Consider the following 23,883-nt stretch of genomic DNA (forward strand, 5'->3'; position numbering starts at 1 on the left):
TGCATGAAATATCTTTTTCCATCTCTTCACTTTCAGTCTGTGTGTGTCCTTTGCCCTGAAGTGGATCTCTTGTAGGCAGCCTATTGTGGGTTCTTTTTTTTTTTTTTTTTTTTTGCCGTACGTGGGCCTCTCACTGTTGTGGCCTCTCCCGCTGCAGAGCACAGGCTCAGTGGCCATGGCTCACGGGCTTAGTTGCTCCGCGGCACTTGGGATCTTCCCACACCGGGGCACAAACCCGTGTCCCCTGCATCGGCAGGCAGACTCTCAACCACTGCGCCACCAGGGAAGCCCCGGCTCTTGTTTTTTTAATCCAATCTGCCACTCTGTGTCTTTTGACTGGAGCGTTTAGTCCATTGACATTTAGGGTAATTATTGATAGATATGTATTTATTGCCATTTTAAACCTTGTTTTCCTGTTGTTTTATATTCTTTGTCCCTTTTTCTTTTTGTTTTTCCTTTTGTGGCTTGATGATATTCTTTTACATTATACTTATGTTCTTTTCATTTTTTGTGAATCTATTGTATGTTTTTGATTTGTGGTCACCCTGTTTTTCAAGTATGTTAAGCCCTTCCTATATATATTTGCCTTAGACTGGTGGTCATATAGGCTCAAACACATTCTAGGGGGAAAAAAATCTACATTTTCTTACTCTCCTCCCCAACATTTTATGATTTTGATGTCCTCTTTTACATCTTCATGTTCATCCTTTTGCTGTTCATTGTGATTATCATCACTTTCACAGAAAATACTTTTTTTTTTTTTTTTTTTCCAGTACGCGGGCCTCACTGCTGTGGCCTCTCCCATTGCGGAGCACAGGCTCTGGACGTGCAGGCTCAGCGGCCATGGCTCACGGGCCCAGCCACTCCGTGGCATGTGGGATCCTCCCAGACTGGGCCACGAACCTGTGTCCCCTGCATTGGCAGGTGGACTCTCAACCACTGCACCACCAGGGAAGCCCGAAAGTGTTTTGTTTTTTTTTTTTTTTTTTTAATCTATATGGTGGCTTTTTTTTTTTTTTTTTTTTGGCTGTGTTAAGTCTTTGTTGCTGCTCACGGGCTTTCTCTAGTTGTGGCGATTGGGGGTTACTCTTTGTTGTGGTGTGCGGGCTTCTCATTGTGGTGGCTTCTCTTGTTGTGGAGCATGGACTCTAGGCGTGGGGGCATCAGTAGTTGTGGCACGTGGGCTCAGTAGTTATGGCTCGCAAGCTCTAGAGCGCAGGCTCAGTATTTGTGGTGCATGGGCTTAGTTCTCCGTGGCATGTGGGATCTTCCCGGGCCAGGGCTCAAACCCGTGTCCCCTGCATTGGCAGGCGGATTCTCAACCACTGTGCCACCCGGGAAGCCCTCTACTGGCTTTTTTAAGTGATTTATTTTCCAATTGTGATTTTCTCTTTCCTATAGATTTTTACTTCTTTTCTATTTAGAGAAGACCTTTCAGTATTTCCTTTAGGATAGGTTTAGTATTGCTATGTTCTTTTATTTTTTCTTGTGTGAGAAATTCTCTCTCTCTCCTTCTATACTCAGTGATAGTCTTACTGGGTAGAGTATCTTAGGCTGCAGGTTTTTCCCTTTCAGGACTTTGAATTTATCTTGCCACTCCCTTCTGGCTGCAACGTCTCCGTAGAGAAATCAACTGATAGTCTTATGGGGGGGCGGTTCCCTTGTAATTAACTCTGTGTTCCTCTTGCTGCCTTTAGAATCCTCTCTTTAACTTTTGCCATTTTTATTATAATACGTCTTGGTGTAGGTCTTTTTGTGTTTATCTTGTTTGGGACCCTTGAGCTTCCGGTACCTGGGTATGTTTCTTTCTTTAGGTTTGGGAAGTTTTCAGCCATAATTTCTTCAAATACATTTTTGATCCTCTTTACTCTTTCTTTCCCTTCTGGAGTCCCTATTCTGCATAGGTTGGCACACTTTATATTATCCCACAGGTCTCTTAGATTGCTTTTGGTTTTTTTCATTTGGCTTTCTATCTGCTGTCCTGACTGGGTGATTTCCATTATTTTATCTTCCAGATCACTTATTCATTTGCATTATTCATTCTGCTGTTCATTGCCTTTAGCTCAGCTTTCGTCTCTGCAAATGGGTTTTCTCATTTTTTTTTGGTTCCTCTTTATAGTTTCTACTTCCTTTTTACAGTACTCTGCATTTCTTTCAATAGCCTTTCTTAATTCCTTTGGTATTTTCATTATTTTCTTTTTGAAATCAGTGCCTATTAGACTGAAGGGGTCTGTTTCACTCTTTGTTCCTTCAGGGGTCCTTCATCTGGGAGTAGTTCTTCTGCTTCTTCATTTTACAGATTTCTCTTTGAGTTTAGGAGAAACAATTGTCTACTGTGGTCTTGGAGGGCTGTTTATATGTGGGGTCGTCCCTGTGTAGCTTTTGTGAGTTTAATATATTTGGTGTGAGGGCAGTTTTTAGTATGGATGCCCGTGGCCTTTTTCTTCAGCGTGTGCTGGTCGTTATCCCCTTGACAGGGGTGTGCAGATGCAGTGGCTGATGCCCAGTCCTGGGTTCTTGGTGGCGGCGGGCAGCTCAGGCACCCCCAGAGCACACGATGGGCATGATGGCATCTCACAGCCACTCCTGGAGTTTGGGCAGGAAGTGGTGGGGGCCCTGCAACCACTCCTTGGGTCCAGGAGGGAGGTGATGGTAGCCTGAAACCACTCCTGGTGTCGGGGTGGGGGTGGGGGGCGCTGCGACGGCTCCTGGAGCCCATGTAGGTAGTGTCCTGCCCTCTGCAAGCGCACGCACAGAGAAAAAGGCTACAATGCAGATCCCACCCCTCCCCTCATGCACCCCCCAAACAATGGCGACTGGCCTCTAAGGTGACCCAGGCTTCCCCTGCATACACCCCCAGCTGTGGTCACACTGGATTCCAGCCCCCCCAGTCCATCTGCACAACATGCCAACCCCAGTCCTCTCCCCAGTTTTGATCTCTGAAGCCCGAGTTCCAGCACCCAGCCCCCGCCAGCACTGGCAGACTCGTGTGTCAGGCTGGGGAGTGCAGGGCGGCAGCACTGACTGTGCAGTCTTCCGTCTGCTTTGGCTGATGCAAACCAGCTGCTGTTTTCTCCTCTGAGGCTCAAGCTCTCCTTCTGTCCCGGCCCATCTCCCCGCCGGTGAGGGGGCTTCCCAGGGTGCAGGAACCTTTCCTCTTTTTCACAGCTCCTTCCCAGTGACACAGGTCCTGTCCCGATTCCTTTCTCACTTTCTTTTCTTTTCCTTTTTCTTTTTTCTTTCTTCCTATCCGGTTTCGTGGAGATTTTCTTGCCCTTTCAGCAGTCTGAGGTCTTCTGCCAGTGTTCAGTAGATATTCTGTGAGAATCATTCCACATGTAGATATATTTTTGCTGTATTTGTGGGGGAAGGTAAGGTTCATGTCCTACTATTCTACCGTCTTGATTGTGCTTTTTTTTTTTTTTTAATCATCCCATACACTGTGTTATTTCCTTTTCAACCTATCTGGGGAAATCTGATGACCAGGGACACATGCAGCAGGTCATGCCTCTAGTCACCTTCATACAGATCTGTAGGTCACCTGCTCAGGTTATTATCCTTACTGCAGTCCCAGGAGCCCACAGCTCTGTGTGATGCTAGAGCAGCCTCAAAGGCAAAATGCAGATGAGAGAAAATCAGACCACAAAGTAGAAACCAGAGTTAAAAATCTTTTTTTAACTTCTTTTTTCTTTTTTTAAAAGGGTACATGTTTTTTTTGTTTGTTTATTTTTGGCTGCATTGAATCTTTGTTGCGTTCAGGCTTTCTTTAGTTGCAGCAAGCAGGGGCTACTCTTCATTGCGGTGCGCGGGCTTCTCATTGTGGTGGCTTCTTTTGTTGCGGAGCATGGGCTCTAGGCACACGGGCTTCAGTAGTTGTGGCATGCGGGCTCAGTAGTTATGGCTTGTGGGCTTAGTTGCTCCATGGCATGTGGGATCTTCCCGGACCAGGGATTGAACCCGTGTCCCCTGCATTGGCAGGTGGATTCTCAACCACTGTGCTACCAAGGAAGCCCTTTTTTTTTTTTTTTTTTTAAACTTCTTAGAACATCTGGTTCATTAGTATTTAGAATGTATCCTGAAAGGTATGTATTGTTGTAAGGTAGCCAGGAAGGGAAAAACACTTTCTTTTTTTTCCTTTCAAAGATAGTGGGGGAACCAGAATTATTCACTTTTCCTCCTATGTTAACAAGACGTGCCTCTTTTCTTTAGGGCTGTGAATTCCACCTGTAACTAGACTCTCCATTTTGTCATAGTTTGGTTTTTTATATACATGGATTGCCTCTGCCCTTGGATATTCAAAAGCTAATCATCATATTGATTAAACTTTAAAATAGTGACTTTACGTTTTTAGAGCTTAACAGCGAGCAAAGGCACTGAGAGACCTCATGGTCAGATCCCCACTGTGTATAGATTCCTGGACGGGTTCCAGAGTGAGCCTGTGCTCATGTTCGTGCAGCTGGTTAGTGGTGGAGCCGGGCTGGAGGCCAGAGCCCCTCTCCTGGCTCCCTTCGCTCTGCCTCTTGTCCCTCAGGGCTCCTTCCTTTTTCCAGGGAGTTGGTGTTGGGATGACTGCCCCTTCAGGGACAGTTTCCTCTCCTTCTATCCCACACTTCCAGGACCTGTGCTTTGGAGCTGACACTCATGGTTCCTTGTCTCCCGTAACTGCACAGATGTTCCACTTGGGTTTTTGCATAATCGGTATCTGCCCTGGCAGAACATTTCAAGTGCTTTACCAGTTCTTACTGATTGCCTGGGACCCACCTCTAGTTCACGGTGCCTGACCCCGAAGGGCAGTAAGTGCACGCAGCGCTTTACTGAGTGGGAGGGATTGTGTCCATTTTATGAGGGTCCCTATCTGGTCCCTGTTCAGAAAGTACGCTGCTTTAAGTTGTGGAATGCCTCGTGTACAAGGGTGCAGCCCTGATTGTTAGAAGTAACACATTGGGAATGATGTAAACGTCCAAAGGAAGGCAAACTTCCAAAGGGGGCAGAGAGGGCAGGGAGATCTGTTTCACTGTATCCCTTTTGTCTCTTGTGAATGTAGCGCCATGTGTAAGTGTTGCGTATTGACAATAAAAACTGCTTTAAACATAATAACGACCGTCTTACGGAGTCTTAGGGGCCTGGTGTAGACAGATGGCCCTGCTCAGAAGTCCTGGGTGGTGGCGGAGCTGGTGGGGTGGGGGGTTTGAGAGGCTAATGTACCTGCCTTGTGTTTTGTGGCGCTACAGGTGGAGTTCCCTGAAGCCCGGATCTATGAGGAGACCCTGAATATTTTGCTGTATGAGGCCCAGGATGGCCGGGGACCCGACAACGCACTCCTGGAGGCCACGGGTGGGGCGGCCGGACGCTCCCACCACCTGGACGAGGATGAGGAGCGGGAGCGGGAGCGGATCGAGCGTGTGCGGCGGATTCACATCAAGCGCCCGGACGACCGGGCCCACCTCCACCAGTGAGCGAGCAGGCGCCCCGCCTGCACCCCACCCGCCCTGCTCCTCCCCGCTGTGCACTCAGATTCCCCGAGAGCTCCCGGGCCTCCCGCTGCCCCCGCGTCCGGAGAGACTGCATAAAAAGCCAGATGACGATTTTGGTATTTCTCGACCAGGTGAATGGATTGTCTTTACCCAGGTGAACACACCCCTGCCAGTGAACAAGCTGGGTCCAAGGTCTCTGCTCTCCTGAGAATCCGAGAAGCACTGGAGCCAGGCTTTCCTGGTTCTGGAGGAAGAGGATGAGTGGGTGTGGTGTGTGTGTGAGAACTTGTCTGCAGTATTTATTTCTGTGGGTGTTGACTGCCTCTTTGAGCTTCTTGGGTCGCCTTTCCTCCAGGGTTCAGTTTGTCAACTCCGAAACGGGTCCTGTAGTCGGTGGTCACCAGCGGTGTCTGCGAGCTCAGTGTTTCCTAACTCCACCCCAGCACCCTGGCCCCATTCCCGTCCCCGGCACAGGCTCCACGGCTTTGCGAACAGCCCGTGCCGCCTCGGGCATCGATCCTAGAGCTTGTTGGTGAAGGACCACAGCTCTTAGCAGTGGAGATACCACCTGGGGGTTCCTGCCTCTCAGCCGCTGTTCCTAGTGTGGCTCTGGATGCCCAGCTCCGTTGAAGGGGCAGGCCTGTTGCCCCTTCTGCTGATCTGTGGTCTGGTGCTTGTTGGGACCCTGCAGGGTCTGGCCGAGAGCAGAGCTGCCCCTTCCTCTGCCCTCCTTGTTGACCCACTCCATTCCGGGAAGGCTGCCTGGCCTGCTTACGGGCATTTACGGGCATAGCGTACAAACCACTGCCCGGTGGGCTCCATTCCTTCCTCTTTGGCCTTATGCCCCGTTAAGCGGGGCTTACTGCCCCCAGCGGATGCCCTGCCCTTTGCTTAGAAGAAATTAAACATGGCCCCAGACTCTTTTCTGGCGTCCAGACAGGACCACTGCTCACACCAGCAGCCTCAGGACGGTTCACCTGCTGTCAACGCAGCCGTCGCCTGGAGATCCCTTCCTGTCTCTGATCCTTACACAGTGTGGAGTGGCCATCGGTGAGCAGACGGAGAGGACGTGCAGATCCTTTTGGGTCCGGTCAGTGTGCATGTTCATGTTTGTTTAAGGGACGTGTGCGACTGTGGATGAGGATGTGTGCCCATGGTGCCTGGGTGGCCCGCGCTGGAGCCCTGCTTGTCTGCACGGCGCTCGTGTGGGACGGACGTTCTCGGTTACCTACCTCCCCGTCTCCGCGCCCGCCCGTGATGCACAGAGGGAGTGGTGAGGAATGTGGGTGGTTGAGACTAGGCTGGTAGAGTAGTTCCAGGGAGATTCGGATGTGTGTAAGGTATGGGTGGGTTTTGTCTGCTATTCAAGGGAAACATTACCATTTTATACCAAAGGTATTAACACGGGCAGCCTTTGATACAGTGCATTCGAACAAAACGAGTTTATATTTTGAAATGGTTTTTACAGCTTAGACTTTGTACGCCCTGCCCTACTTGTGACAGTTGTATGCCTTTATTTTGTATCCAGCAGCAAAGCCTACAATAAAACTTTAAAACAATCATGACCCAACCTAAAAATCATGTATCGGGTAGATGCTTTTTAAACTGTTGTGTGGGAAACTTTCATATTAGGCCATTTGGATTTTATTAAGTGCTAAGGATGGGAGGGGAGGGGGCTTAAATAATGTTTTGTAAATATTTTATACTGTTTAAGTTTTAAACACCAACCCTGCTGTTTGGGTTGAACTCTTTTAGAAAGTTAAAGTGAATGTCAGTTCTGATGTTTTCTGTAGGAATGGAAAAGCCATCATGTAAGTTCTGTTTTTCAAATGTTTACGTGAAGAGTAACTAACTTTGTGGAACACTCTGATTAGTTGGGGCTTCTACACCTTATGACCAAATGTTTCTGGCCGTCTCTCTACTTTCACATTGCCTTCAACTTTGCACTTGTAGTTTGGAGTCTTTGCTTCCCTGGGATATGAACAAGTTCATGAAACATTCCATGGTGAGTGATAGTGTTAGTTGCATACAGCCGTGAGCTGACAATGACAAAGTGTTGGCTGGTCCAGGCTCTGTTATCAAACATATTCTACAAAACTGATTTCTTATGTGAGCACTAAGGGCAACAAAAGTCAATATTTGTATTTAAGAACCATCCAAGTAAAGACAAACACTGGCCTAAGATTTGGTGAAGAGCTAAGTTTTATTACACTGTAATAACTTAAATGGAAAAAGCAGAACAGCTTTGGGTCCCTTGTAATGAGGCTTTTTTTCAAATAAGTCATCTGATTGTGGTGACTGGGGACCTTGCCTCTCCATCGTCCTCCTGTAGTGGCTTAGCAGGGTGGTCGCTGTGCAGGTACCCTGGCCCTCCCTCTGGAATGTGTGTTTTCTAGGGCTCCACCCAGGGTCACTGTAACACGTGTGTGTCACTAACCTTTCTGTCTCTTTGTGCCATGGAAAAAAAACGCTATGAGCTTCAGAAGTAGTCACTGTGTGTTGTACAAGCATCTGTGGACATATGTAAAATAAAAGTTATATAACGCTTCTACTTAAATCTGTTTTTCTGGGTCTTTTCAGAAACGCCCAGCACAGTCCAGCCACTGAACTGAAGTGCAGTTCACAGGAAAGGGAGCAGAGCAGAGATCCCACCTTCTACTTCACCACCTAAAGGTTGCTGCTCAGGGTGGAAAAGATGAGTCATTTTTCCGTAGTGTTTGAACTCAAACACTGGAAGGAAGTCTTGGGTGGAAATGCTGCTGGGCTTGTGAAACAGCAGTCGGCTGCTGTTGCCTCCGACTGCAGGTTTGGGGTAGGGAGAGCTACACCTCACCATGTGGAACCTAAAGCCGTGAAGGAACTGGGTATGTTTCTGAGTTCCATTTATTTAAAGCAAAATTCAGATTTTGCAGCTTTATGCTCAGACCACGTATAATACTTCATTGTGCCTCAGAGGCAGCATGACAAAGAGAATCTGTCATCCCCCCATACTGACATGTTCAAGTGCCCGTCAAGTGTAGGTCCTATTGGGGATGTTTAAAATCACCCCCTTGGGTGACTTGAGGTTGGCTCCCTAAAGAGAACATGTAGTGCGACAGAACACCTGAGGGTTTGGCCTTTGGCATAAGATGCCACTCTGCTTCTTCAGGGACGATCCTTTTCCTAGAGCTGCTGGAACCTTTGCTTGAAGGTGTCGCTAACTGGACCAAATTCGAGCTTTCCTCAGTTGCAGCAGAAACGGCGATGGGAGAGATCAGACGTCATCCTCCATCAGGACTTCATGCGGACCGACACCTGGGGAAGGTACACGCTGAGGTTTAGAGGTCTCTCCTCTCACTCAGGAGGAGGCAGTGAGCGGTGCAGCCGCCCGCATGGTTGAGGGGGACGTGGACAAGCTGCGAGCAGCCAAGCCCCGTCACCCACACCGTCTCCTGCCCCACCTCCCGTGAGACAAGCCGTGTCCAGAAATGGGCTCACTGAAGCCTCAGCTTCAGCCTGAGCCAGCCAGGGAGGAATGGGGGTAAGTTTTAAGACAGCATGTAAACTGAAAAGTCACCTTATACTTTACATTAAAAATCATGCTTCAGTATTTTAACTTGTCCCCAAAGGAGTTACCTGTGTTCGGGGGCAATTACGTGTCTTTGTCCACAAAGCAATTTCATCGTTAAATGTGTATGAGACAGTCCATGTTGTTAGACCATTTTTTAGTTTGTATATATATACCAAGTATTCATAATTTGCTACCAACCATGTTTTAAAGATTCAGCCCCCTCAGCTTTCAGTTTGTCATTTGCCAGCAGAATTGGATCAGACTTGCTAGCGAGGGCAAAGCACCGAGCACTCAGGCTTGACTTCTTTAAGATGCGCCTGGTTCCCAAACCTCTCCTCCTCAGTCCTGGGATCCTTGTTTTCCAGAGCCCAGGCCTCACCCCCAGCCAGTTACGTCATGGGGTCGGGGGAGACACACACACTGGTATTTTTCGAAGCTCGTCAGGAGTTTCCCCCGTGGAGACTCACTTGAGAACCACGTGATAGGGTGTGAGGCCTTTGGCATCCAGTGAAGAGGGGCTTTGACATTTAATAGTGTGAAAAGTTTAATGTCAGCTTCTGGCTCACTGATAAATGTGAGTAAACTGTTCTCTTTTTCAGTCCGTGTTTGAATCTGCACCTCTAGTACCCATTCCTTCCTATTTTTCAACGCAGAATCAGGGACAGAGGGAGAAATAAACTAGACTATGACTCTGGTCAATCTACAGGAGGACTGAAATTGGCAGAATCTTAACCTACAGTCTTATTTAAAACTGCTTACACCTCCCCCCCTCCCCAGACATGGCCACTCACCACTGTTAGCTGTCCGTTTTTATCTTTATAGATTTGTTCTTCTGGTCCGGTGTCAAAAACTATTGTGCCTTCTTTTCCAGGACTAATATAAAACTGTAAACTTAAAATACACAAAGTGATAAATTACTGGCATACTCTATTTTTTCCTTCAGCCGTGGGTCTGCAAAAGAAATTCACCTGTGACGCTTACTAGTTTCGAGATCAAATTCCTGTTTCATTACAGAGTTTTATTGTATATTTGAGTAATCGAAAGAAAACCGTTTCTGCAACTGGGAAAATGGCCACGCCTTCCTGTAGTTATTTTCAAATCGGTTCAGCACAGTTCTTCCACAGGCATCAACAGCAGAGGTGTGGCTGGCACCTGCTCTCACCCGGGGTCGGGGGGTCCCTCTTCCACTGGGTGACAAATTCCCTTAGGGCCATAAGCACCCCCTTTGAAAACTAGATGGTGAGATCACTGTTCATTCCCTTTGGCGAATAAGTGATCACTGACTTCATTTCTGTGGAGCCCCAGTCCCAGGGGGTGAGGAGGGAAGAAAGCTGGTGATCGGAGGAGGCAAGGGTACCCCCACCCCTTGTGGGTAGGCAGCTCTTACTTTGCGGGGAGGGGCAGGCCTGGGTGAAACGATTAACACTTGCGTCTTCCTTGATCTGGTAATAGACACTTTTCCTGAGCACAGACGAAACCACCTACCTTCCTTGAACAACATTTACAAGGTTCTCCTTCTTAGCCAGCATGACGAGTTTAGTGACTGCCTCAAATATGTGTTTGCACCGTAAGACGGCATCCCCCTGCGGCCGAGAGGAGAGAACACGGCCGGTTCAGTGGTGGCGGCTTCACAGAAGAGCATCGCTGAGGTTTCACTGGGGGCGGCTAAAGATTTTGGCAGTGCTTCCCTCCGTTAGCAGCCCTGTGGCTGTAGGTTACCTTTTGCCTGTTGTCCTCTGGCGAAATGTGAATGACTAACATTCCGTCGCTGAAGCTGCTGGTAGAGACACCTTAGGACAGATCCAAAGTTAGAGGCCAGGAACTGGACAACTTGACATTAATACAGAAAAAAAGGCATGCCTGGGGGGTCCCCAACCCCAGGCTTTTTCCCTCCTAGCTGGGCCAAGTGGGGTGGCCCTGCCGTCAGCACCTGTGCTCGGAATAAAAAGCTGGTCCCTGTCAAAGGTGACGAGTGTCCGACCCGGATGCCGGAGTGAGATGCCGTTGGCGTTTGTGCCAGAATAAGAGGCACAGCCTGGGCCGCCCTGGGTTTTGTGGGCATCTTCACTTAGGTCTTTCAATGAAAGGCTGCTGCCTTGCTGGTGTGCCCGGGAGCTGAGTCAACCCAGTGAATTTTCTGAAGATTGCCTGCTGCTTACCTTTGAGCGCAGGGTACTCTATCTTCTGTTTGATTTTGGCAAGTTCCACCACGTAAGCTGCTTTCTGAGTGAGAATGAGTTGCCTCTGCCGTGTCTTGAAGCCTTTCCTGTCGTATTTAATGACCGGGATACCGTACTGCAAGGAGGTGACCGTCACTACAAGGCGACGCTTGCTTCGCGGGGGAGGGCGGCAGCGTACCGAGTGCCTTGCTACTCGGCCTCTGGAAACGTTGCTTCGAGCACCCGAACGGAGAGGGGCTCAAACAGATCTTGCATAAATGAGTTTTCCCTGAACCCTGGCTCTCTGCCTGAAAGGCTGTGATTCCTGGCTCTGCCTATGGCGTTGACCTTCTGAGGTATTCAAGGCCACAGCCACTTGCCTCACGGGGCTGCTCTGAAAGGTCAGCAGAGATGAAGACACTCTGCAGGCGTTAAGAGCCCTGACAGCCAGAGGGTGATCCAACCTAGTCACAGGTTTCTAGTCCCCAGGGACCAAAGTGACCAAGCAGCCACCGGAGCCAGTCACCAGCTGCCGCATGCCAGGCCGCAGCCTGTGCCCTTCACACCGTCAACCCCTCCGTCCTCCCCATTCACAGAAGGATGGAGGCACCGAAGGCGTTAAGTCACCTGCCCAGGATCACACAGCTAAGTTATGAAACCCACGTCAGCGCCCAGGCACACTGCTTCTAATAGGGGATGTTTAACGATTAAGTGTATGCCTGCATTTCGCTCAACTTCATAGAAAGCCAAACACAGTTCCTGGGTGACGGGTGAGGGCCATAAGATCAGCCACAGGTACCTAATAGTCACGTAACCGTGATCCCTACCATCTTAACACCCAGAGCATCACAGCTGAGAGCCCGGCCCACGCACACGCACCCCTGCCTTTTAATAGTGCTTCCAGACCCGCTTCACGTAGAAGACAGACCCTGTTCTCAGACCCCACAGGGGAATCCTGTCTCAGGCAAGGACACACATTTCCTTACCTGGATTTTCTCACTGCTGATGAGCTGAAGCACTTTGGGATTAATGTCTCCTTCATCTAAGGAAGCAACCAGAGCACAGCGAATCGTCACTAAATACCACCCCTGTGCACAAGCCACTGGCATCTGCTGGTTTTCTGTCCCTCTGTGACCAAGAGCTCAGCCTGGGAGATAGCTGTCAGGAAATGCGGATCAAGCATCTTCCTTTGACTTTTTTTTTTTTTAAATAGGGGAAGTGAGCACATAGATGAAAAAAGGGACTTACCTATTCGGCTGTTGGCAAAGGGTTGATTTAAGCTTTCTGCATAGCCTTCTTTCTTTCCCCTGAATATTTCACTTGTAACCACCTTTTGCTGCATCTGGTAATACATAATTAAAAGTACAAAATGGTAGCCATGAGGCCTTTGGGGACCTAAAGAGGTCCACACTAGTGCTTGCTTTCCTGAATAAGGCTCCTCAAGGAGCCTTGTCATACTTCTTCTGCATAGGAGTCAGAACACATAGAAGTCAAACACATTTGGCTTTGGCCAAAATGCCTCAAAAATTCTACTGATGAGAGTCTGAGGTTGACACTTATGCTTGTCTCTGCTTGCACTGACTTCCTGGAAGTGGAATTTTCAGAGTTGAGAGTTTCTTCTAGGTCAGAGATCCCAAACTGCAGCCCGTGGGCCAAATCCAGTAGTTTTTTTGGAGCGCAGCCATGCCATCCGTTTACAGGTTGTCTCTGGCAGCTTGTGTGTACCAGGACAGAGTAATTTCAACAGAGATGGTGTGGCCGGCAAAGCCTCTAGCTCTTTACAGAAAAAGTCTGCTGACCAGCAAATGAACATAAACAGAACTACGCCACCAGCAGAGAAGGGGCCCTGCGTGCTTTGCGGTTCAGAGGCCGTCTAGATGATGTTCCCATGGTAACAAAAGAGCGATGCTACTTCTAACAGCTGCCAGTTAACGAGGGCTCTGTGCTAAGTGGTCTATGTGCGTTTCATCCTCAAAGCATGTATGAGGCATGAGCCTTGTGTGACCCTTGGCTTACAGGTGAGATGGTGGGTGAGGATTGCTGACTCTCAAGGGGCCAGCACCCACCCCTCCAGCATCTTGCCACCTGCCCGCAACGCCACATCCCTACCAGGGCTTTCCTCTCGGCTGTGATCCCTCGGCAGTACTTCCGGACCAGGTTCCTCATGCACATTTTCCTGAGCAGATTCGATGCCTGCGTGGAGAACACTCTTCTTTTCCACCTGCCTCCCTCACGCGCCCCCGCTTTAGGTTTCAGCCGCCAAAACAGAAGCTTTGAAAGCACAGCTGAATTCAGTTTGAGGTAAAGGACAGCCTTAATATTTTCTAGTCAAAGAAAGCAGCTCATCTTCAGTCTTGGGCTCACTGTTCGCTGCTGCTAAACTAGCGGTTCCTGATCTTGAGTGAGTTTTGAGTCACCTGAGTTGCTGGCCAGGAGGTTCCTAGAGGCGCTAATTCAATGGGCCCGGGTTGGGGCCCAGGAATCTTAGCCACCCCCACTCTGCGCTCCAGACACAGAGGGTTCCCAGAGCATCTTCTGCGAAACACTGTTCTAGGCAGTAGTCCCTAAACCCATCTGAAATGTTACATCAAGGACAGAAACCATTCAAGAGTGCTCTGTGTAAACACACCTCCGCGGGCTTTATAATTCTAGAGAGGATATACGAATTGTGAAGAGTTAAATTCCTTGGGCATCACTCTTGCAGGGAAGTGGTTTGTGTGCTGAGGCAGCCCTTTCAAGGCAAGGGAGGCGGCACCAAAAAATATACAAGTTATAAGCTCCATCCGTGCCCACACCATTTGCAACGTGAGTCCTGGAACAGTCCTTACATTTTCCAAGAGGCCAGGAGGCCTCAGCCAGCTCTCGTCCAAGACGTTCTCTGGGACGTGATACCGAAGATTCAAGATGTAATTCTTCCGCACGAACACGATGAACTCCTCATTGTCAGGACAGAGGGGCTTGTTGCGATTGATGAATCCCTTTATGAACCTAAGCGGGAGAGAGTTTAGTTAGTTTTCTATTTCTTCACTTACCATTTCTTCACTGAAACTTGTGTTCTCTCCCCCACTGGTTTGATTTAACGGTGGCCAAAACGGTGGAGATTACTTTGTTCGCCAAGTAGGGCCACAGGCCAAATCTGGCCCAAAGATATGTTCTATTTCACCCACACCACTTTTTGTTTTCTTTTGAGTGACTTGAATTCATTGCCAACAACAACAAACTGGGAAGTATTACATGAAAGCCAGATTTCCAGCTTTCCTTGAAAAAAAAAGATCTGCCAACACTGGGCTGGCCGCAGTCTGCTAAAGTGGAGTAGTGACTGCCCCTCTTAGGTGGACTGAGCTTTCCAGTTTGTCACAGTCCCTACCCTACCTTATTGCCTTATCCCAGCTCATGAGACTCGCCGTCCCTGCCTGGCCTCAGAAGGCATTCGACTTTGTGACTTTTGAACTAGGCTAAGAGAAACAACAAACGTTCTGAGTTGCGATCACTGTCAAATTAGGAAGCTCAGAGGAAGGAGAGGGAACAGAATTCCCAAGGCTTGACATCCTGCAGGGAAGATGACTTTTCTGCCCAGAGCCAAAACCTCCAAGTCCATGACCACCCTCTGCAGCACAATAGCACTTAGAGACCTTTCCTCCCTACTGGACCCAACCGAGAACTTACTTTCTTATAATCTGCACAGCCCACTTTCTCCTTTTGGCCTCCTTCCGAGCCAGGGCTCCACGCCAGTGGGCTTCAAGTTTAATGGCTGAAAGAGTTCACTGCTGGCATTAGAAGGTGAGCACAATCACTTAAATACAAAAGCCTTTTCCAGAATTATTCATCCACTCCACAAACACCTGGATGCCCAGCACCGCACTCCGCTAGCCCTCGAGATGGAAAGTGGGATGAGAGTCATCAGTCTCTGCCCGGACGTGCCCAGACGGACAACTGAACCAGAGTGACAGAGGAGCAGAGGGTGCTGGGAAGCATCAAGGGAAGCTCCAAAATTACGCAAGGGGGTCCGTTTTCTGAGGTCTTTTTGAGGGACCAGAGTGGCACTTGACAGCACAGATTAGTCTCGCCACTGCATTTGCTTTGTCTCACCCCGTGTTTAGTTTTAGTTGTCTACGTTAAAAAATGGGGATACATAAATTGGGACACACAGAAATTAGATTTCTGGCTTGTGTCCCAATTTTTAAATGCTTTTCAGATTGTTTTTCCAGTTAATTCAGATATTCAAAATGCTTTTCTTTTATTCCTCATGGCCACATTGTTACAAAAACAAACAACTGGAAACAACCCAAATGTCCATCAACGGAACAGCTAAATTGCGGTACGCTCATATAGCACACAGGGGTCAGCAAACTGCGGCCCTCGGGCTGGCCACCTGTGTCTGTAAGTAAAGTTATTGCAACAGAAATGTCGCAGAAGAAAAATACAAACAGCATAATTTTATGGAGTTCAAAACATTCCAGCCTACAAGTATATTATTTAGTGATGCATCCATAGATGAGAAAATTATAAAGAAAAACAAGGAAATAAGGGAAAGTTCAGAAGAATAGTGTGTGTGTTGCGGGGGGATGCAGAGAAGTGATTGAGGAGGGACAGTGCAGGGGCTCCAAGTGCACTCATGGTGTTAGTTAATAAAAATAATAAAATTATTTTTTATTAATAAAAAATTATTCTTTAAACACGCATGGACTTCCCTGGTGGCACAGTGGTTAAGAATCCACCTGCCAGTGGAAGGGACATGGGTTCGAGCCGTGGTCCGGGAAGATCCCACATGCCACAGAGCAACTAAGCCCGTGCGCCACAACTACTGAGCCTGTGCTCTAGAGCCCACGTGCCACAACTACTGAAGCCCGCATGCCTAGAGCCTGTGCTCTGCAACAAGAGAAGCCACCGCAACGAGAAGCCCGCGCGCTGCAATGAAGACCCAACTCATAAATTAAAAAAAAAACAAACATGCATATGTTGTGGATCAAATAAAACATGTCTGTGGAACAAGTATAGGCTGCGTTGTTGAGTAAAAATGAGGCCCCAGAACCGGACCCCGAGAATGCCTGACGCCAAGGTTTCAAGGCCAGGCAGGCGAAAAGGATGCTCAAAGGAGCCTGTGCGTCTAGGTGCCACGTGGATGAGAGGGAAACTGTGGTCCATGGCAAACCTGAGAGGTCCTGTTCAGTTCTTACCTGCTTGTCTTTTTCTCACGTATGCTCTCCTTTCCAGGCAGCCTTTGTACATGGCTTGGATTCTCGCAACTTAAAAGAAAACAAAACTTTTGGTGAAATGGCTTTCAGTTGTGCAGCTTGGTAGGTGTGACCTTCGGAGGAGGTGTCGGCAGTGGCCCTAGGGACACGCAGGGTAGAGGTGACAGGAAGCCACGGGATATGACGGGATAGAAACGAGAGTGGGCGGGTTACATTCAGCCTGAGTGCCAGAGCTGGCCAGTAACTGGGGCTCCCTTTCTTCCTCTTGCCTTCCCCCAGCTAAGGAACAGAACCACCATCTGGAGGGCTTGCTGGCCCCTGGTTCTAGGCATTGTATTTCATCCTCCCACCAAACCCTGCAAGGCAGGCAGGCATCAGCACATTTCATAAAGGGGATCACAGACCCAGCCGGTGAAGACCCTTACCAGGTGCGAGGCGACCACGCGGCTATGAAGCAGGAGTGTGAACCCAGGGCTGTGGAACCACACACATGCCGTGTGGCTTCTCCATTCACAGTGTGCCCCCTCCACCCAGTGACTGGGGTCCCCCCACAGACCAGGCTCCTCGAGGGTCCCGCACACCAGCAGCATCACATCCCCTGGGAGCTGGGTAGAAATGTTAACCCAGGCCCCCGCATTCAGCACCTGCCCATGAACCTGATCTGGGTGATCAGTGCCCGCTGCCGGAGGGGTCAAAAACGGACCACCAAGCACAGTGGTTACGAGCCCAGGCCCTGAAGCCAGACAGACACACACTCAAACCCCTGCTCTGCTGCTCTTGGGCCTCAACTTCCCCACATGCAAAGTGGAGATGATAATACCACTCGTCCACAGGTTTGTTCCGAGGATACAGTGAGATCATGAACACAGCAAGCGCTGAGATTACTCAAGCAGAGCTGGTCTCAGCAGGCCAGGTGAGACCTCAGAGGCGAAGCCCCAACCCCCTGGCAGTTCTGTGATTTTTTGCATTTTCCTCCCGTCTAAGTTTTCTTATTTACCATTCACAACACACACCCTGGCTGTGGGCTTTGCAGCTACACCTTCCGACATCAGACACATACAAATGAAGTTTAAAAAAAACCTTCATTTAAGGGGGATGGACTCCATGGGTTTAGGTCCTGGTGTGGCACGACAAAGTTGGATCCAAACTAAAAATGAGGCAGAACTACAGTGTTTAAGTTTCCAGGTGCATCCATGACAGCCCTCCAAACATAAGGGATAAATTCACCTGTGTCTTATAATCCTGTTGCCTTGTTCTGGGTTAAGGCATAAATTCACCTGTATCTTATAATCCTGTTACCTTGTTCTGGGTTTCCAAAGCCAGTGCTTCTAACATTATATCAAACATTCATGTTTAAGATGTTTCCCAAGCTAAGCTTGTTCATATCACATTCTGTTAAAGTCAGGGCAGAAAAAAAAAAAAAAAACATACCTAATTGATGTTTACTAAATTCAAAGGCATCTTCAGTAGCAAACAGAGTTCTGGGGAAGCGAATGAATATTTTGGATCTAGAAATGAAAAAAATGTTTTAATTATTAACTGGTCGTCACCATCTGTAGTGGATTCAATAGTGTCCTCCCCCCACCCCCAAAGTCACATCCACTTAGATCCTCAGAATGTGATTCTTATTTGGAAATATGGTCTTTGCAGATGTCATCAAGGTAAAGATTGAGATAAAATCATACTAAGTCCAATGAGAGTGTTCTTATAAGAGAGAGGGAAAGACACACAGACGCAGGGGAGAAGGCCGTGTGAAGACAGAGGCCGAGATTGGAGTGACGCAGCCACAAGCCAAGGGATGTCAGGAGCCACTGGAAGCAGCAAGGAAGGATCCTCCCAGAGAGACGTCAGAGGGCGCAATGCCCTGCCAACACCTGGATTTTGGCCTTCCGGCCTCCAGAAATGTGAGAAAATAAATTTCTGTTGCTTAAAGCCAACCAGTCTGTAGGTAATTCATTATGCAGCCCTAGGAAGTTAATTCACCTTCCTAACCCAAAGTGACTTCCCTGGGCTTTAAAAAGTGATGACAGAGGATATGGGTCTAAGTTTAGGAGAAGATCCCATCAGCCAGCAAAGGTAAATTATAAATATTGAGCTCCTATTGCCTGCCCTCTCAAGCTCCCCGGCAACCCACGCTTTGAGGGAAACTTCCCAGGCCAGCCACTGGGGGACAGCAGTGCATCGTGCCACGTGAACCCATCAGCGGTTTTATGCCGCTAAGCCCTATTCCTCAGAAATCTGGCTTGGAAAAGTAACTGCTCCTTGGAGCAGGGCCCAGAATAGAAGAATAAAGGATGGAACGGGGCCAGGGTGGTCACAGAGGGCCATGTACAAGTTGGCAGGGAAAGCCCACTGACAGATTCAAAGGCAGCAATCCCTGACGCTGGAATCTCTGCGGCCTGGGAGTAGATCCTCTTCACGCGTGGGCCCTGTTCTTTGCAATCAAATGAGCGCTGACCAAAACGTCTAAGAGAGCAGACGAAAATTATCCTGGTTCACCCCACTGAGTCCTGCCTTGACGCTTTCAATGTGTACGAAAAGTCCTGCTCACGGACGACAGCTCTACAGTAATGATACCTAGAGTTCTGGAACACCACTTTCTGGGAGATGCTAGAGGAGCTTTCTCGTCGCAGAAGTCCGAATATCCCCTCCGAGAAGTCATGCATACATTTTGAACAATGAAAGAATGTAGGCACAGAGAGATTAGGGAATTCGCGCTGACACTCTCCTCATTTTGCGCAAAAAGAAGCTCATCCCAGTCTCCAGTGCAGGTTTAGAACCCAGGGCTCCTTTATACTTAATCTCCTCCAATAGGCAGCTATGTAGCCTTTCTAACCACTTAGCGCTTGTGATACGGTGCTTTATAATAAGAAATATGTATTTGGTCTCTGTCCCGTTGCAGTGTCACAGCTCCCAAAACCCTTGTAATTTCCTAAGTGATTAGAGCAATGGGGCATCTTTTGCTATGATCTTTTGGTTTTTGTCCCTGAAATAGCTTCAAAGTGATAAAGGGGAAACGGGTGTCTTTTTAAAAATTCTTTTCCATTATGGTTTATTACAGGATATGGAATATAGTTCCCTGTGCTATACGGTAGGACCATGTTGTTTATTTTATATTTATAGTAGTTCGTATCTGCTAATCCCAAATTCCCAATTTATCCCTCCCCACCCCCTTTCTCCGGGTGTCTTTTATTATTTATAACAAACCCCTTTCAACCGCACCACACCTGAGTTTATGCTAACAGGTGATGTTTGGAAAGCCCCTAGATAACCTAAGGATGGGAACTGGTTGCCAGGGAAACCAACCTTGAGATTAGAGGGTTGGAACTTTCAGCCCCACTCCTGGGCGTGAGGTTGAATGAATGACCACTGGCCAATTAATTTATCAATCATGCCTGTGCCGCTATAAAACCCCCAAAAGGCATGATTTGGAGATCTTCTGGGTGCACCTGGAGAGAGCATGGGATGTCCGCATCCGCTCCCACACACCTTGCCCTGTGTATCTCTTCTATTTGGCTGTTCCCGAGTTATATCCTTTTGTAATAAACTGGTAATCCAGGAAGTAAAGTATTTTCCTGATTCTTTGAGCTACTCTAGAAAAATTAATCAAACCCAAGGAGGGGGTCACGGGGACCTCCAATTTATAGCTGATTGGTCAGAAACACAGGTGACAAACTGGACTTGTGATTGGTCTCTGAAGGGAGGATGGACAGTCTTGGGAGACTAAGCCCTTAACCCACGGGATCTGATACCATCTCCAGGTAGACTGTCAGAAGTGAGTTTAATTGCAGGACACCCAGCTGGTGTTAGAAGTGTGATGGAGTGTTTTGAGTGTGAGGGAAGCGTTGAGAGTAGAGACACACAGGAGAGTTTTTCCTTTACAGAGATGCATTTAAATTGAGTGAATGCAAGTATCTGCTTATAAATCTACGTAAACTCCTGAAGAATAGATCTCCAGGCTCAAGATGGATACAGATCGATTAGGAAAACATTTTGACAGCGATTTCCGGGACACTCACCTCCCTAACTTGTACTCCTCGGGTTCGTAGCCAATGTACTTGATCAGCCGCTCTACGCCCTCTGCTGGAGGCCCGTGCCAGTGCGGCCAGGTGTCTGGGCACAAGGACTTGTACCTAGGGAGGGGAGAGGCATGTTTAGGAAGCCGCAGGCCTTACACTAACTAGCTCCCCTAGAGGTCAGCTTCACTCCTCTGGGCACGCCAACCACTCAGAGCAATAGGGTAGACTCATCACACCCACTTCCTAGAATTCAACGATATATACTCAGCAATAAAGAGGAGGAACTGTTTCAACAGGGTGGGAGGTTTGGCCTGTCTTCATAGAACAGTGACCTCATCACACACTCTACCCAAGAAACTCAATTCTGCTCCTAGGTGTATACGCAAGAGACCTGACAACATGTCCACACAAAAGCTCATAGGTGAATATTCGGAGCATCATTATTTATAACTGACGAAAGGTGGAAACAACCCAAATGTCCATCAACAGACAAAGGGATGTATAAACAAGTACGGTCCAGCACGGGAAGAAAAGGTATCATGCTTGATAAGGGACGAGGGATTTTTCAAGGGTAATTTTGGACCCAAGGTTGACTTAAGAACCTGATTTCAGTATAAAATGCAACTCCCTTCTAATACGTGGTCGCGATAAAGATAACAGTGATGTCTGTAATATGATGAAAAAAGTGAATGCAGGGTTCAGATGCAGGGTTCAGAAGTGCCTGTGGACTGAGGCTAGAAGTGACGCAACTGGAGCCACTGGACTAGAACCGCACTGCTTGGGCTGGAGCCCAGCTCAGGAGCTGGACAAGTCGCTTCACCTCCTCACTTTGCAGCACAAACAATGAATGACAGGACCTTCCTCGTGGGGTCGTCACAAGGTTGAAATGAGATACCCCATGGAAAGTATTTGGCACAGTCTGAGACTTCAAAACATGTTAGCTATGGTATTCCTGTTACGCTTCCTTCCCTTAATATCATTATATGGTTTGTGTTACTTTAAAATCAAATGTCAAACCGTTAAGAACACGTTTATTTTCCTGGAATTATACTTTATGAGAAAATCCATTAAGGACGTTGCAATGAACTGAATGTTTGTGCCCTCCCACCCCCAAGTTCATATGTTGAAGAATCCTAACCCCCAATATGATGGTATTAGGAGATGGGGCCTTTGGGAGGTGATTAGGTCAGGAGGGTGGATCCCTCATCCTTGGGATTCGTTCCCTTATAAAAGATACCCCAGAGAGCTCCCTTGCCCTCTTTCCACCATGTAAGGATGTGATGAGAAGAGAGCAGGGTGCAATCCAGAAGAGAGCTCTCACCAGAACCTGACTGTGCTTGGCTCCCTGATCTTGGATTTCTAGCCTCCAGAACTGTGAGAAATAAACTTCTGTTGTTTATAAGGCACCCAGTTTATGGTACTTTGTCATAGCAGCCTGAACTAAGACAGGCATTGAGTGTCACATGTTCTTGCCTGATTACTTCCCTCTGTTACTGCCACACACAAAGGTACAGACACATGCCAACCCCAGGGAACGCAGAGCAACGCCAGGCCCCGCTCCCTCCTGTCTGGTCAGGCCCATCACTAGCACACACCATCCAAGCTGTCTAAACATGGGCTAGACAGACACAGAGGAGATGGGGAGATGCTTTAAATGCCTGCAGGGTAGAGGGACTCATAACTTCTGTCCTTTTTAACTCTGAGATGCAGTCGCTCCCTGATCAAGGGAAGCAGTGCCAGGGAGGGTGCACACATTCGGACATCTCCAGCCCACTCCCATGGGCCTCTCCTGCCTTCCCCTGGGCCACTGTCCTGCAACAATGCCAGCCTCCTAGCTGGTCCTCAAGCTGCCCAGTTCCCACCTCCAGGCTCTCCTGCCCAGACAGCTGCCTCCAAATATCCTCATGGCTCGCTTCCTTACTTGGAGAGGCCCTCCTGGACCACTCTTTCCCCAACGCAGATTCATTTTCCTTCAATGAATGTACGCCCCACCTGACCTCCTATATCTCCTTGTTATCGCCAGTAGAAAGTGCACTCCATATGGGCAGGGGTGGGGTCTGTCTTGTTCACTGCTGTTACCCAGCACCTTGGACAGTGCTGGTACAAAGCAGGGGCTCACTAGTATTTATAGAAAGAATAAACAAGCCCGACAGCAGCAACGTAGGAAAAAACGCAGGAAGACTGGAACGGCAGATGCCTGTGTGTTTGGGGCCGGGGTGGGCAGTGGCTGCTGTTTCCGTCTTCACTAGACTTCAGATTCAGAAAAATGGATGAGATAAGGGTGAATGACAAGTCGCTGATGAACAAAACTGGTATGTCAAGGAGGTTCCCCCCACCTAACCCTAACCTACCACACGCACACACACACAAAAAAAACCCTGGCAAAAAGACTGGCAGATCCTCAAACAAACACTTGAGTTACCATCTGACCCAGTAATCTACTCCTAGGTATGTGCCCAAAGAAATGAAAGCACACGATCACACTAAAGCTTGTACTTGAGTGTTCCCAGCAGCATTATTCAGAATAGCCAAATAATGGAAACAACCCAAATGCCCATCAACAGAGGAATGGATAAATAAAACGTCTGTCCACACAATTGAGTACCATTCATCCATAAAAAGGAATGAAGTGCTGACATATGCTATAACGTAGATGAACATTCAAAGCATCATGCTGGGCTTCCCTGGTGGTGCAGTGGTTGAGAGTCCGCCTGCCGATGCAGGGGACGCGGGTTCGTGCCCTGGTCCGGGAAGATCCCACGTGCCGCAGAGCGGCTGGGCCCGTGAGCCATGGCCGCTGAGCCTGCGCGTCCAGAGTCTGTGCTCCGCAACGGGAGAGGCCACAACAGTGAGAGGCCCGCGTACCGCACACACACACACACACACAAAAAGCATCATGCTAAGGGAAAGAAGCCAGACACTAAAGTCCATATATGATACGACCACACTTGTATGAAGTGTTCAGAATAGGGAAATCTATAAAGACAGAAAGTAGAGAGTGGTGGTGGCTTAGGGCTGGGGCAGGGTGGTAAGGAGTTAGGGCGTTTATAGCTAAAGGGTATGAGGTTTCTTTTGGAGGGCACGAAAGTGTTCTCAAATGGACTGTGCTTGCATAGATCTGTGAATACCAGAAGCCACTGATGCTTTAAGTGGGTGAATTGTACAGTCGGTGAATTATATCTCAATGAAGCCGTTTAGGAAAAGAAAACCATGGCTATCCACTGGCAATGTGGTCCCCAAATGGTGACAGATGAAAGAAAAAAGGAGAGAGGACAAAAAGGAGAGTGGGGTGACAACCAGCCTCTGACACTAGGCTGCTTGAGGGTCCCACGTTTCCTTCCTACCTGCCTTCCAGATGGGCCTCCAGGGGGACACCTGTGACGGTGTTTCATCTGTGAGAGTTGGGATGGAGATGCTTACCCAAATGTACCTACAGCATAGAGCAAAGCTGGGCAGAGATTTCCAAGGCTGGGGTCCCAGGCCCCG

The 23,883-nt window shown here is 48.4% G+C and overlaps 2 protein-coding genes across 8 annotated transcripts in view; one reads left to right on the forward strand and one right to left on the reverse strand.

Moving 5' to 3' along the window:
• Nucleotides 1-18,966, forward strand: part of KCTD10 (potassium channel tetramerization domain containing 10) — a 44,684-nt gene extending 25,718 nt beyond the window's left edge. For 2 of the 7 annotated variants that reach the window (XM_022550881.3, XM_030764332.2), the window contains exon 7: nucleotides 5,232-7,539. In XM_022550881.3, the coding sequence (XP_022406589.1) occupies nucleotides 5,232-5,456 (225 nt within the window). In that variant the 3' untranslated portion in view covers nucleotides 5,457-7,539. Of the gene's footprint in view, nucleotides 1-5,231; nucleotides 7,540-8,054 lie in introns of those variants that run through there. The other 5 variants (XR_016387516.1, XR_016387514.1, XR_016387515.1 and 2 more) reach the window with 5 other exon arrangements.
• MYO1H (myosin IH) overlaps nucleotides 9,834-23,883 on the reverse strand; it is a 43,724-nt gene continuing 29,674 nt past the window's right edge. Inside the window, exons 19-30 of the mRNA XM_089894595.1 lie at nucleotides 20,398-20,511; nucleotides 17,810-17,886; nucleotides 16,361-16,429; nucleotides 14,850-14,934; nucleotides 14,012-14,171; nucleotides 13,293-13,376; nucleotides 12,432-12,525; nucleotides 12,170-12,225; nucleotides 11,184-11,319; nucleotides 10,744-10,814; nucleotides 10,510-10,607; nucleotides 9,834-10,338 (exon numbers count right to left, since the gene is read on the reverse strand). Of these exons, the coding sequence (XP_089750721.1) occupies nucleotides 10,257-10,338; nucleotides 10,510-10,607; nucleotides 10,744-10,814; nucleotides 11,184-11,319; nucleotides 12,170-12,225; nucleotides 12,432-12,525; nucleotides 13,293-13,376; nucleotides 14,012-14,171; nucleotides 14,850-14,934; nucleotides 16,361-16,429; nucleotides 17,810-17,886; nucleotides 20,398-20,511 (1,126 nt within the window). The 3' untranslated portion in view covers nucleotides 9,834-10,256. The remainder of the gene's footprint in view (nucleotides 10,339-10,509; nucleotides 10,608-10,743; nucleotides 10,815-11,183; nucleotides 11,320-12,169; nucleotides 12,226-12,431; nucleotides 12,526-13,292; nucleotides 13,377-14,011; nucleotides 14,172-14,849; nucleotides 14,935-16,360; nucleotides 16,430-17,809; nucleotides 17,887-20,397; nucleotides 20,512-23,883) is intronic.

Source organism: Delphinapterus leucas, chromosome 14 (assembly GCF_059928025.1).
Source record: "Delphinapterus leucas isolate spDelLeu-1000000601 "Yukka" chromosome 14, BTC_Dleu_Yukka2, whole genome shotgun sequence".
Taxonomy (NCBI): domain Eukaryota; kingdom Metazoa; phylum Chordata; class Mammalia; order Artiodactyla; family Monodontidae; genus Delphinapterus; species Delphinapterus leucas.